The 13,116-nt window shown below is 45.2% G+C and overlaps 2 protein-coding genes across 2 annotated transcripts; one reads left to right on the top strand and one right to left on the bottom strand.

Annotated features, from left to right (window-relative positions):
• Positions 1 to 1,085: 1,085 nt before the first annotated feature.
• Positions 1,086 to 4,212, top strand: LOC123122545 (nudix hydrolase 23, chloroplastic). The gene is made up of 7 exons (XM_044542745.1): positions 1,086 to 1,251; positions 1,685 to 1,813; positions 2,069 to 2,145; positions 2,805 to 2,940; positions 3,033 to 3,173; positions 3,275 to 3,333; positions 3,644 to 4,212. Exons 1-7 carry the CDS (start codon positions 1,177 to 1,179, stop codon positions 3,702 to 3,704), a joined length of 678 nt encoding a protein of 225 aa, XP_044398680.1. The 5' UTR covers positions 1,086 to 1,176; the 3' UTR covers positions 3,705 to 4,212.
• Positions 4,213 to 4,791: 579 nt separating this feature from the next.
• On the bottom strand, positions 4,792 to 10,201 carry LOC123122544 (UTP--glucose-1-phosphate uridylyltransferase). Its single transcript, XM_044542744.1, has 20 exons — positions 9,979 to 10,201; positions 9,824 to 9,871; positions 9,625 to 9,716; positions 9,439 to 9,529; positions 7,844 to 7,904; positions 7,678 to 7,755; positions 7,534 to 7,584; positions 7,364 to 7,437; positions 7,117 to 7,189; positions 6,752 to 6,809; positions 6,542 to 6,654; positions 6,339 to 6,371; positions 6,190 to 6,242; positions 6,044 to 6,119; positions 5,910 to 5,966; positions 5,741 to 5,824; positions 5,562 to 5,660; positions 5,327 to 5,431; positions 5,161 to 5,232; positions 4,792 to 5,050 (listed from the first exon to the last, which is right to left on the bottom strand). The coding sequence occupies exons 1-20, from the start codon at positions 10,053 to 10,055 to the stop codon at positions 5,024 to 5,026; spliced, it is 1,422 nt and encodes a 473-aa protein (XP_044398679.1). The 5' UTR covers positions 10,056 to 10,201; the 3' UTR covers positions 4,792 to 5,023.
• Positions 10,202 to 13,116: the final 2,915 nt, after the last annotated feature.

The raw sequence follows: 13,116 nt of genomic DNA, 5'->3' as shown, positions 1-13,116 counted from the left end.
TTCTAAACCAAGCATCTTTTAGACTCTCTCCTTATCTTTGTTTAAAATGAAGAACCTCTAATTCAGGTGACATAGGAGGGTAAGGAGGACAAGCCATAATAACTAGAAAAACAAGAATAGCAACACAAGTATTTATTGTGTTTTGGAAGTTTTTGGCAAGCAAAGCAAAAGGTAAAAACAGCTAGGCAAGAAATAATACAAGCAAATAAAGAGTTTGTGTGAAGACACTTGATTTGGTAAAAGAAGACTCCCGGCAACGACGCTAAAAATTTCTTTACTACTCCCGCAGGAGTCTTTGGTTTCCCCAAAGAGAAAGGGTGATGTAGATAGTAACAAAATTTTCCCTTAATTAAGAAATATAAGGTATATTGAATCAGTCGGGGCTTCTAAACTACTCCCTCCGTCCCATAGTATAAGAGCGTATTTGACACTAGTGTCAAAAGCGCTCTTATATTATGGGACAAAGGGAGTACAAGGTAAACAACACATGCACACAAACAAACAAAAAATACTTGCACCCAACACGGCAACTTAGGGGGTGTTTGGATTGTGGCCAAAGTACACCCTACTAAAATTTTGGTCATGACCCAAAGATTGTCCTTTGTTTGAATTGTTGCTAATTTTTTGGCATGCCATGAACTCTAGCCAACTCTTATTCATTTTTACTGTCAATTTTGGCCAAATCATAGGCAACCAAAACCTCAACCAAAATTTTGGCTGGCCCAATGCTATTGTACACCCCCGTCGAACGTATTGTCTCGCTTCCTTTCCTTTTCACTCTGTACATGAACTTCGCAGTTGCGGAAAGTAAGTAATGGGAAAATGAGGCGATCCGGTTGGAACAAGAAAAGAAGAAAGGCATCCATCCCCCTTGAAAAATGTCTTTCACGAGGACAAAAGTCACCGAGGAAGGATAAACCCGCCACGCCATCTTCCCAATTGTTTATCCAGCGCGCCGGCCCCGTCACCGGTGGCGACCCACCCCGTCCCGCCGCGTCGCCCAATAGCCACCGGCCACCCAGCCAAATCGCCACCGCCCGCCGACCGAGCCGACGTGTTCCGCGGCCGACCTCACCGCGCAGCCTCCCCTTCCTCCTCCTCCCCCACGCCGCCCGCCTCCTCGCCCGCCGCGCGCCGCCCCTGCCCCGCGCCGCCGCCCGGCTCCGCCCGCTCCGGATGTCGGCCTCCAATCACTCCAGCGCCGGCGCCAGCTCCCCCTCCGCCCCCTCGGCGCCCCCGCCCCCCGCGGTGAGTCTGATGCGGCTTCCTCCTCCTCACGCGTCCGTCCGTATGATATCTGGCCCTGCCGCCGTTAGGCGCCCGGCTGCCGGCGTCGCTGGTGTCGGAGCTGAGATTCTGGGGCCGTACAATAATCGCCGTCGATGGATGGAACCATCTAGCGCGTTGACTTAGCAACTGGTGGATGGGAAGGGATGCCTGCCTTAGCAACTGTGAGCCACGAGGCATCCTCTACTGGTTTGCAACCATGGTGCTCTGTCTCCCTAGCACAATTATCTACCGTGCGTGTGGCGGATGTGGCGTCGATTCAGGATCGAAATTAGTGGATGATAGCTTTGGTTTCATGAGATAATAATACTCGTTGCTCCAGCCCTCTAGCTGGTTTAAACGCATGTTGCTGGCCGAATACACGCCTAACCACCGCTAACCGTCCCTTATGCAGGTGCCCAAGTCGAGGATCCCTTTCTGCCCAGCTTGTGGAAGTCCGACGAAATTGGCCGTACCAGACGGGGATGAGAAGATGAGGGCTGTCTGTTCTTCTTGTGGGAGAGTGCACTACGAGAACCCCAAAATGGTATGAACTGAAGAACAAAGTATGAATCATCTTCAGAGTTCAGACAATATGTGCATATGCATTTTGAACCGAGATAGTGTGATTTGCTTGCTTCTAATGCCAACTGCTTCTGAACTCCACTGCACAGACCTGATATCTTTTTATATCTTTGTTATGTCACTGTTCAACGACGCAAAATTATATGGCGAATAACATTTGTAGGTGTGTGTTAGCTTTTACCCATTCGTTTTTCACTAATCTGTGTCATCTTTGTAGGTTGTGGGTTGCCTTGTGGAGCACGATAACAAGGTCCTCCTTTGCAGAAGAAAGATTGAACCGGCTTATGGCCTTTGGTAAGCTGCTTTTGACAAGTCCATTTTATTGGCTATAATCAGGCTTTCTGGTGTTCTGTTTACCGTACTGGCGAGCTGCATGGGTGTACTATGTTTTAGAGTAACACCTTGCCTGTAGATGTAGTATCAAAATCAATTTTCATCCGTAGGAAGTATGTAAAGAATTGTTTGCTTGTACTATTTGTGCTGTGAAACTGCATAGATCTTTATAGGGGAGTACCTAGAACTCATCTATATGAGATATAATTTGGTCTCATTCACCTAGAAAACAAGAACAGATACAACCCACATCAGCACACACGCATCTTATAGCATCACATCCAAATGGCTATAAAAGGTGAATGAGACCAAATTATGTCTCATCTAGATGAGTTCTAGCAAAACTGATCTTTATATGTTTCAACAATGGTGTTTATTTTGTTGTTACTTCTCCTCAGTTCAGGATTGCTCCTTTCCTGTTTAACAGACCTCTTATTTCTCTCTCTCTCTCTCTCTCTCTCTCTCTCTCTCTCTCTCTAATGCACTACTTTTTATTTCCAATTGCTTTCTGCCACATTCTTTGATCTGCATTTGCAAAGCATGGACGGATTTTCCTTTTTTTGTAAGAACATAGTCATTTGGGGGCTGGTCTGTCATTCTAATCAAGGTTACATCAACAGGACTCTTCCTGCTGGTTATTTGGAAGTCGGAGAGTCTGCGGCGGAAGGAGCCTCAAGGGAAACGTTGGAAGAAGCTTGTGCAGATGTAGAGATAGTCTCACCTTTTGCTCAGTTGGATATTCCGCTAATTGGCCAAGTGAGTGAAAAGTAGCCTAATCGGACAACTCGTGCTTAACTTCATACACTACTAAGTGGATTCTTCTTGTGTATTGTGATGACATGCAGTAGAGTTACATTATTTTCCGAGCAAGAATGAAGACCCCCAGTTTCTCACCTGGATCCGAGTCGCTAGAATGTGAACTTTTTGCTCTGGATGATATACCATTTGATTCTCTAGCATTTTCTTCAATCATCGTCACTTTGAGAATGGTACGCCCCCTCCTCCAGTTCAAGCATTGTGTTTTCTAGCAAGTTATAGTTTTCAGTCTTTTGACATCATAAGCTTCTTACATCTGTACATGCTGTTGCAGTATATTGAAGATGTCAAGGCTGGAAACATCAAATTCCATTATTGCACAATAAACAAGAGGTACAACTCGCTTCATCGTGGCCTGTGTTTGTTGTCAAGATCAATAGCCCTCGACCTGTTAATTCTCATTGTCATGATCTATGAACTCGAACATTTGCTAGTTTGCTATTTGCTCTACGCATAATCCACCTTCCAGCTTTCCACGATATCACGCGTGCAGCACTTTTAGTTGTAGTTGTTCCACAATCAACTGCTAATAGATTATTGCAGTTATTGTACTTAGTTACTTATGACATGCCATCTTTTTTTTTCTCTGTCTCAAAAATATGTTGTAGCATAAGTGCATAACTTGTCCTACCTCAATTTGCAGGATCGGGGCCGGCCCTTCGGATCTCCGTAGCTTTGATATCGACAACCATTTAGCCGTGTGAGCTTGGGAAGGTTCGAGACCCGTCGTGGTACATAATGTGATTGCTCTTGTTAAACACCAGCCGCGAGACATCGGCACAGCAATCACATTGGTCGTCGATAGAGCTGGTCATGGGTGAGGGGGCCTTTGGTCATCGCATGGCATCTGGCCACATTTGTGGTAGATTGTTTAAGCTGCTGCTGGAATTGTAAATGTGTGCGTTTCTCGAAGTCCCTTTTCAGCCCTTTTTCCTTTTCCTTTTCAAAGGATGTCTTGGGTGATTCAATAGATGGTGCATTTAGATTTTTGTCAGCTTACCCAAAAGATTTGTGTCGTGAGTGTCATGGCAATTTGAAACAAAATTCTGTAATTGTTTTTCCGACTGTTCCTGCGAACTCTTCAGTTACTACGTGTGGGAAATATACTGTGATGCCATGTAACATTGTACCATGCCCCCGAAAAAATATGTTTGGATGTTTCAAAAAATTCTCAATGTTCACAGGACAATATGTCTACTATCTTTCAGATCATCTATGTGTTTCAAATTTGTATTTGTACTTTTTTACTAAGGATTGTAGACACATGCCTTGTGAACATTCACCATTTTTTTGGACACTTCAATTTGATTTTTGAATCATGATATCATGTGATATCTCCACACAATGCAAGTGTTAGATTGCCATCCAGGCTTATTCATGCCCATGTTCTTTTGCCACCATGATCGACACCTATACCAACCACCCATCAGGTATAAGGCAACTGGGAAAAGGAATAAGCACACGACAAAGTTGCCAAGCACGATCCCTTCCCAGTTCATGACAAAGTTGCAACTAAAAGGAATAAGCACACGACAAAGTTGCCAAGCACGATCCCTTCCCAGTTCATGACAAAGTTGCAACTATGATTTTTTTTTGCTTGCACAATGGGAGCATGGAAGCAAACAATTCAGGTTCCGTGAAAAAGATTGTCAATAGACTGTATCTTTGTGATCTAAAATATCCACAACCAAGTGTGGATTACGCATGGCACAACTGGCAAAGGAGACACAAAATACTCCAGCAAAAAGCAACTCTTATAGCCCAGCAGGGTGAAAGAAACAAATTTAGGCATGTGAGAACTATGGGCATCATCATATAACCAAAAGAAATTTTACGTCCCTGGCACGGCCAGGAAGAACAAGTGTAGATGAACAGCACATAGGGGATTACAATTATTATGTAAAGGGGCTATCCCAGGACAACACCCCAGCAGAATGCACACGAAAATTACAGGACGGTTAACTCAGCGAAGGAGGACCGGAAGGTTTCTGGGAATGCGACTGGCGATGGCGGTGGGCGTCACTCAAAGATCCTCCGGGCCGTTGATGTCCTGGAGACACCAGAGAAGGCCATGTGTCAGTCAGACCATGCATAACAATCATGACATAGCCCACACAGTTTCAGATTGGGTAGGTGTTGGGATGTGAAATGAAGGCTTACCTTGTTCTCGAGCACAGCTCCGTCTGGGATCTCCAACTTGACTCCAGCCTTGGCTGCGATGGTCACGTTGCCCTGCAGATGGGATGAGCAGATTTGATTAGCATTAGGTCCATTTGTACACAGTAACTAACCGCAGCAAAGGGAGAATGATGACTACGAAGTTCACCTTGAGCACGACTCCAGAGCCAAACGAGACATCACCAGAGACCTTCAAGCTGTCGAGCTCAACGATGCTGGGGATCGACTTGAAACGGGCAAGGAAGTTGGCAACCTACAATTTGTCAAAAAAAAAAAAAAGCGAGTCACAACCACATTCCAGCTTCTTTCACGATTCACGTGTTTCTTCAATGCAATTTCTTTATCGACTAATTGACAAAATTCTTATGATTAAGATGGCTTACCTTTTTGAACTCAGGACCAAGCTCAATTGAAGGGTTTGATGGCTTCACTCTGGCTGGGTTGCGGATGACGTAGCCATCGACCAAGGTATAGAGATCAGACTGTGGGACAGAAAAATGAGGTCAGCTGTTGTCTCATCATGGTACCAAACCAGAAAACACCAAGGGGATTTCAGATATACCTGCACAAGCAACAAATCAGATGTAGCCTTCACGGGCAGAAACCTTGAGCGGGGAACGTTGATGCCGATTGCTTTCTCAAAGAACTAGAAGGAAGGATAAGCATTAGAGCACATCACGAACAAAAAGTGGGCAGCCCAACACAACATTTTGAGATAAGTTTGCCTATACCCTGATCGCTGCTCCAGCTGCGGTTTCTAGCTGCAGGACTTTCACGCCATCAACTTCCTGCAAGAACTAGCTGCTTAGATAAAAGCAAATGAACAGAATGGAACTGAGATTCACGCCAAGGATGACGGATGTACCTTAGGGTTGGGAATGATTTCCATCTTAAGTGCTTCAGCATCTACAAGCCTCTTGATCGCCTTCAAGTTCACCCACCTGATGCCAGAAGCTGTTAGGAAGGAACAGAGAGTTCTTAATCAAAGGAAGGCATGGCTTAGATTCTTACAGGTTGTTGGTGTTAAATATCTTGAACTTCTCAATCGACTTGAATTCATTCACCTGAACAAATACACAAAGGAAGAGTATTCATCAGCTATTTAGCCTCATAATACTCTCATGACTTAGAACAACACAGTTCAGGGAGAGGGTACTTACATGCTCATCAGGGACTTGGGCAATCTCCAAGAGCTGCATGTAACAGAGATAAATTATGAGTGATTCATTCATGTCATGTAGGTTCAAAATTAACGTTGCAACTTACAAATTACACTACATCCATTACTTTCGATGTATGCTTATCAGCAAAGATAATTAAAAGCTACAGTAATATGCAAGCAAGGAGGAAATTACTAGTGTACCTGGACCCTTCCTTCGTATGAGATGAGGGTACCACCTTTAACATCAGCCAATGTTTTTGGAGTAACTTCCATGCAGTACTCATTCTGGTTAGTGATCAGGTGGTTTAATATCTCTGTGATGGTTAAGAATCCCATTTATGGCACAAAGTAACACTAAAAAGGTGAAAAGGATCAAATTGGAAATTAATAAATCAGGTCATATTTGGATACTGATGTCAACAATAGCACCCAAGTTGTCTGAGTTCGCCACGAAGACATACTCCTTTCCCTGAGAGAAGATTGGCAAAATAGTAAGCACAATAATATGAAGGTGTTTGGATTCTGTAAGCAAAGTTAAGAGTCCCTACAGATGATGTGCAAGTTGTAACTGGTTTGATTTATTTAAATCACAAGAAGCATACACTACATAGATTTTTTGTAAACTTCAAAAGAAAACATGCTATGAAGATGTGGATCGCAAGGGCAAACTAATCCATGTCAAAAAAACAAATCTGGATAAGATTGTAGTATGCAACCAATCAACCTGTCAAACTAATCCGTTCGCCTAGATAGAAGGTTAAGCCATTTGTGCTCACCTGTGACAGCAAGGTATCGAGTTTTCCACTGTTGTTCAAAGAGGGGAACACATCACCGTGGCCTGGGGGGTACCTTCACATTCAAAAACCACAATATTGGACTTCAAAAAATTATTTGGATGGTCAAGTCTGACAAAGTTGAATCAATAAAGCATAAAGGCAAAGCTAGTATTTGAAATATCATATAATGAAATGATCATCCATTGGTATTCCAAGAATAAGACAAGAATAGTTAGAGAAAACTAACCAGCCATCCTTCCCTGTCTGCCCTTTGCTTGGAAGTGGCAAGAAGTCTTCAGTAACAATGCGAGGGTATTGGCTCTGAGAGAAACATGTGTCAGTTAATTGAAGCCGCAAGTAGTGGGGTAAAATGTGATACAATTGAATATAACAGATGAGGTACTACTAATTTCATACCTGGTTGAAAGTGTGAATTTCAATGTTGGAGTTGGAGTACTTCTCAACAATCTACAAAACAGAGGTCATTATGCAAGTATGTTAGTCCAAATTTAGAAAGTTGTCTTTTCAATAGAAAATAAACAGGGGAGGTGGGATATCAACCTTCTGTGTGTCATCATGAGTGTTGAAAGAGTTCATTAGAAGCAAAGGAACACTGCATCCATACTTCTTGTTCAGGGACTGCATACAGGTGAAACTTGTCAGACACAAACCATTACACACTACATCAAGTCAGTGCACAGAAGATATTAGTAGAAACTAAGAATACCTCAATCTGAATCACAATAAGGTCAAGAAATGTAAACCCATTGCGAACTTCAATGACGGACCTGCATGCAGTGAGCTATGTTATTACGTGCTGAAGGTGGTAGAACTTTAAAATGAAGCGGCAAAATACAGGTCCCTATATTTCCAATATTGGCATGCTGCATCAAACATACACCTAAATAAATACCTAAGTAAATCATGTTCTGTACATAGTCTACCACAACGCCACGTTCAAATGATCAATGTTTCACTGGCCAACAGAGTCTAGAAAATAAGTGGATGGTCATATTCAGCAGTGCAGGCTGGCAGCAGTCACTTATGTCAAATTGCAGCAAGTATACGTAAATGGAAAGATAAAGAGAACTGATAGCCTTAATGTTTGATAACATTGATCAGAGAACCAGATTAATCAAACTATTTTTTTGGATCAAAGGAGCTACCACTCACAATTTCATTTCTCCATGAAACTGGTACTAGTTTAACTGGACTACGTCAGAGTAATAAAGATGTCACAACAGGAATGAACAATGAGTACAGTCAATAGCAATTTTATGACTAATTTCACTGATATGCTTGGAAGCAGCCGAGTTCACATATAAGTACTGGAGCCAGAGCTAATCAAGAGAAAGAATAGAACATACAGAGTATAGAAGGTGACATGAAGAATATTAATAGGTATTAATAGGGAGTATAGAAAGTTGCCCACATTAATATTGTTCATGTCCTTCCAGATCATGAACTTTGGAGGATTCCACAGACAGAACTATAATAAGCATAATAGCAGGTGGATCTAAAAGTGACAGGTGCAAATAAACTTAACAGAAATACAGGCAACCATACTATGCCACAAGCCCATAGTAATAAAAATGTCACAACAAGAATGAACATGAGTAGGCAATAGCAATTGTATGACTAATTCATTAATGCACTTGGAAGCAGACAGGTCGACCTATATGTATTAGAGCCACAGCAAATCAAGAGAAGGGACATAAACGTACGGAGCCTTGAAAGTGACAAGAAGAATATTATATATTTCATGCCCTTCCAGATCATGAAGTTTGGAGGATTCCACAAACATAAGTACAATAAGTATAATAGCAGGTGGATCTAAGTGACAAGTGGAAATAAAATTAACAGAAATACGGGTGACCATACTACGCCACGAGCCCATAGTAACTGATGATAAAGTTATAGCATTGCATTTGACCAAACATTTGGAGGCCCAGAAAAAGGTATGCTAAAACCACTGCCCAACCAGAAAACTAACGAACAATAGTGACTCATTACCACCATAATCAGGATTGCACACATGAAGAAACCAATGACAACGCAATTGAGCAAACATTTGAATGTGAGAAACTATGTGCTAAAACCACGGCCCAAGCGGGACACTAACGAACAACAGTAACTCGTGACCATCATAAGCAGCAGGATCACATGAAGAAACCAGCATATCCAAGCGCGATCCACACATATGCATGCTGCGAGACTACAGTGTTGGGGCGAATCTAACTGAAAGTAGCACGATCCACACATATGCAAGGTGAATCAAGTGATCGGGAGCAGTGAAGAGGATGGGTGGGGTGGGGTGCTCACTTGGGGCCGGTGCAGCCCATGGTGGTGCCGAGGCCTCCGTTGAGCTTGAGCACCACGAGCTTGTCGAGCAGGGCCTTCATGGCGTCGAGATCTGCAGCACACACAGGATCCAGCGTTGAGCGTCCACACACACTGACTGAACATTCGAATCGACCAGAGGAAGAAGCATCTGAGACGAGATGGTACCTTCGGGAGGGGGCGCGAGGGTGTCGTAGGGCACCACCACCTCATCGGTGGGGGTCTGGATCTTGCTCCACTCGATCTGCTCCGCCTCGCCGCTGCAGGACACACCACCCAGCACAGCCGTCAGAAACCACCCGTGAGCAAGTAGCAGATCGTCGGAGACAAGCGTAACCATGGAGGCGGGGCAGATTCGCATTATTACCTGAGGTAACGCGAGACGAGGCTGATGAACCCGGCCTTCTCGTTCTCGCTGCGTCGTCACCGACAAAACAAACCAGAAAAAAACAGTTGAGCGGAAGCGGACTCGGCGCCTACTGGCCGCTAGATCCGGCGGAGGGAAGGGGTCGGGCGGGGCACCTGATCTCGCCGAGCTTGGCGACGGCGTCGCGGAGGTTGTCGATCTTGGAGTCGGCGGCGACGGCGGCGGCGGCCATCGCGATCCGGGCGGAGAGGAGGGACGCTGCTGCCTCGGGGGAAGAGGAGAGGAGAGGACGGGAGCAGATGTCAGATGACTGGAAGGGAGAGGTGGCGCTGTGGTGAGATGCGTGTGAGGCGACGCGGCTCCGTTTTCTTATAGGGGTCGCGCCGCGGTCTCCGTCACGGCATGGACGGAATGCGCAACGGAATGTGCCTGCGGAGTGACGGCGCCGGGGCACGTGGCGGGCGCGGAGGGGGCCGGCCGTCGGCTAACGGAAGAGGGTGGAGGGCGTGCGGCGTCGAGATCGGGGAATGTGACGGCGCGCGCGGGCGAGGTTTGTTACGGGCGACAGCCTGGCATTTCTTGCGGGGGCGGGCGGCCGTGCTCTCATTACTGCTCGCTTTCGGCAACTAACCGGTGTGGTTTTCCTAAAAAAAAAAAAAAAACTAATCGGTGTGGTTAGGCTCAGCTCTTTCAAATTCGAATAATACCATTGGCACCGCCATAACTTTTGAAAAACAACCAACCAAACAAAAGTTTTCGCTCCATACATATGCATTTGATTATCATTATTTTGGTATTTTTAAGAAAACTTGAGAATATTATATTCGAAAAACTTGTTTTAAAGGGCTCCCAGCTTATCCATGTGTTTGAAAATATTCTCTCGTCGAGTTAAGCCGTTGGCACCAATGCTGTAGCCAGGATCTGCCTACACCCCAGGCCACCCTTAAAGCTACAACGGCTAATGTAGCTACATGCAACGAAGCATTTGCTCGCTACTCCCCCAAGGGCCACGCCCCGGCAGCTTGGTGCATGCCTACCCCTATCCTATGACATGTGCATTTCGCGGTGTAGATTCATGTTTAAAGCACTGACGGGTTTCAACCATGTATGCGATGGGAGAGAACACAACTTGAATTGCCTTTTGGACCTTGTGCCATATGCGTATCTGACAATTTAAATTCATGATTTGGCTGAGAAAATGAAATTTGTTGAATCAATATGTATTATTGCTGGTGTGTCCTCACGATTGAGCATTTTCTTTGACTAGTAAAATATGTTTTCTTTGGAAACCTTGTAGTAGAGTATCGCACAATCCTTTAACTTCCATAAGTATACTTATTTAAACTGCTACGTTTGCACGTCTAGTGTTTCACTAAGACACTGAGGTAAGGGAGTCCCCTGCACCTTCCCCATTTGTCCGCCCGAACCGGACACGATCTAGACAAAAAAAGCCACACAACAAGGGTTCTACAGAACTTCCCCGCATGTACCGGCCCGGCTTTTCGGTCTCCCCCATTTTCATTCGAATCTATACTACTTAATTTTCCGATTTGTTAATCACTAAAATTCTTTTATTTGTTATATGAGGTCAAACATTGTTAGAAACAAAATAATGTGATTTTCTAATCCTACATGAATATGTTAGACATTTCTAATCCGTTCCAAAATACATGAGGTTCTATGTTACGTCTCTAAGCTTGACCATTTTATAAAGAAAGCCGCCAATATCTACAACATCGTGGATGTAAATGGAGCTAATTTGGTGTTGCAGATGTTGGTATATTTTGTACGAACTTGGTCAAACTTTTAAAAGTCTGACTTTAAGTATTTTACAGAAGGAGTACCAAAAAAGTTTAAATTCTAAAAAAGAAGTTTGGTTCTGGTTATACTTCTTTTGAGGGTAGGTTCTGGTTATACTTAAAACGTGCGTCGCAAGAAATGTTTGTACTACCTCATCGACTACTTCTTCCACCCTCCAAATGTGAATCCTTGGTAGTTAGGCCCAACGCGCACTTCTTTATATTAATTCAAGATTTTCTCATGGTGGTTGCGCACAACACATGTGCATGCATGTGTTCACCAACCTATGTATGCCCCGCGCGCGCAATTCTTTATGCCCATCGGGTTGTCGGTGCATTTGCAACGAGTTATTAAAAGGCCTTGCAAATCGCTTAAACGCCGGAGTACTTTTTGATGTTCTCTGTTGTGTGATCAAACGATCGCCGTGACGGAGCGCGAGTGTCACCTCAAACAGCCCCACACACGCCCTCCGACGGCAGAAAGGGAATGTTCTGCTCTCTAGTCGGCAGAGCACACGGTCACATCGCAAAGGTCCGGTTCGAATTCGACGGTGAGAGGAGAGCTCCTGTGCGTCGAGCAGGCAGCAGATTAAGCATGCATGTACACTCACCTGCATCCTCCTCTGCTGTCACCGGCAGCAGAAGGGCTCCGCTCGTCTGGCTGCACACACCGCGCCGGAGCACTCTCCTCCTCGGCCGCCGGCGTCCCCCTATGCAATGCCCACCTCCGGCGCCGACGCCGACGCCGACGCCGACGCCTGGCCGGACCACGGCCGAAGCCGGCCCGTCACTGGGAGCAGCAGTCCAGCAGCTCATCCTGCTCATGTGCCCACGGAATGTCTTCTAGTACTAGTTTCCTTTTTCCTCACCGACATTTATATACGTGTGACAAGTGTAACGTGTCGTGTGTGCGTCAACATGGACAAGTAACTGCAGCTGCTTTCTGATGCGTCCATGCGCGGCACACGTGAGCCCGTCGGCACGGCGGCACAGCTGAACGGGAGTGCGTACGAGTAGCGTGTCCGTCGCGAAAAAGAAAAAGGAAAAGCACGAGTGGCTTGTTTCGGAAGCGGAAGGAAGCGACCGTGCGTTTCTCTGCTCACCGGGCTATGCGCGCGCTAATGGCCGGCGGAAAGTGTGCTTTCTGCTGGCCGAACCTGCCGATGTGGTTGAGTGGACGGCATCTTATCACTTGTACGTACTTCCGAGAAAGATTAGATTCCCGTTGTATGTTTGGGGAAAACAATGGACAAAAGGTGCCTGGTGCTACATCTTACGTGTCGATCGTGTTTCTACTTTCTCTGGGTGCTGTCAAGTTGGCGTCGTTCTGGTTCCAAGATTCAATTCACCATGGCTTCTAGCGCCTTCGTCCTGCGTGCCCAAACGACATGTAGCTTGGAGCTCATGCATACGTGTATATGGACGGTGTTTGAGCACCGTGCCCTTATCGAAGGCGTTGATGTTTAAAAACTCTTTCGTTGTTCTTGTGCTATC

The sequence above is a fragment of the Triticum aestivum genome, chromosome 5D (genome assembly GCF_018294505.1).
Source record: "Triticum aestivum cultivar Chinese Spring chromosome 5D, IWGSC CS RefSeq v2.1, whole genome shotgun sequence".
NCBI lineage: Eukaryota > Viridiplantae > Streptophyta > Magnoliopsida > Poales > Poaceae > Triticum > Triticum aestivum.
This window is presented reverse-complemented; position numbering and strand designations above follow the sequence as displayed.

Excerpts from the sequence above, each read along its gene's own strand:
- LOC123122545 (XM_044542745.1), top strand. The coding sequence starts at position 1,177 with ATGTCGGCCTCCAATCACTCCAGCGCCGGCGCCAGCTCCCCCTCCGCC. Across the intron at positions 2,146-2,804 it reads GAACCGGCTTATGGCCTTTG|GACTCTTCCTGCTGGTTATT; the intron begins GTAAGCTGCTTT and ends TTACATCAACAG. Across the intron at positions 2,941-3,032 it reads ATATTCCGCTAATTGGCCAA|AGTTACATTATTTTCCGAGC; the intron begins GTGAGTGAAAAG and ends GACATGCAGTAG.
- LOC123122544 (XM_044542744.1), bottom strand. The coding sequence starts at position 10,055 with ATGGCCGCCGCCGCCGTCGCCGCCGACTCCAAGATCGACAACCTCCGC. Across the intron at positions 7,756-7,843 it reads TTATTGTGATTCAGATTGAG|TCCCTGAACAAGAAGTATGG; the intron begins GTATTCTTAGTT and ends ACCTGTATGCAG. Across the intron at positions 6,243-6,338 it reads CCCAAGTCCCTGATGAGCAT|GTGAATGAATTCAAGTCGAT; the intron begins GTAAGTACCCTC and ends GTATTTGTTCAG.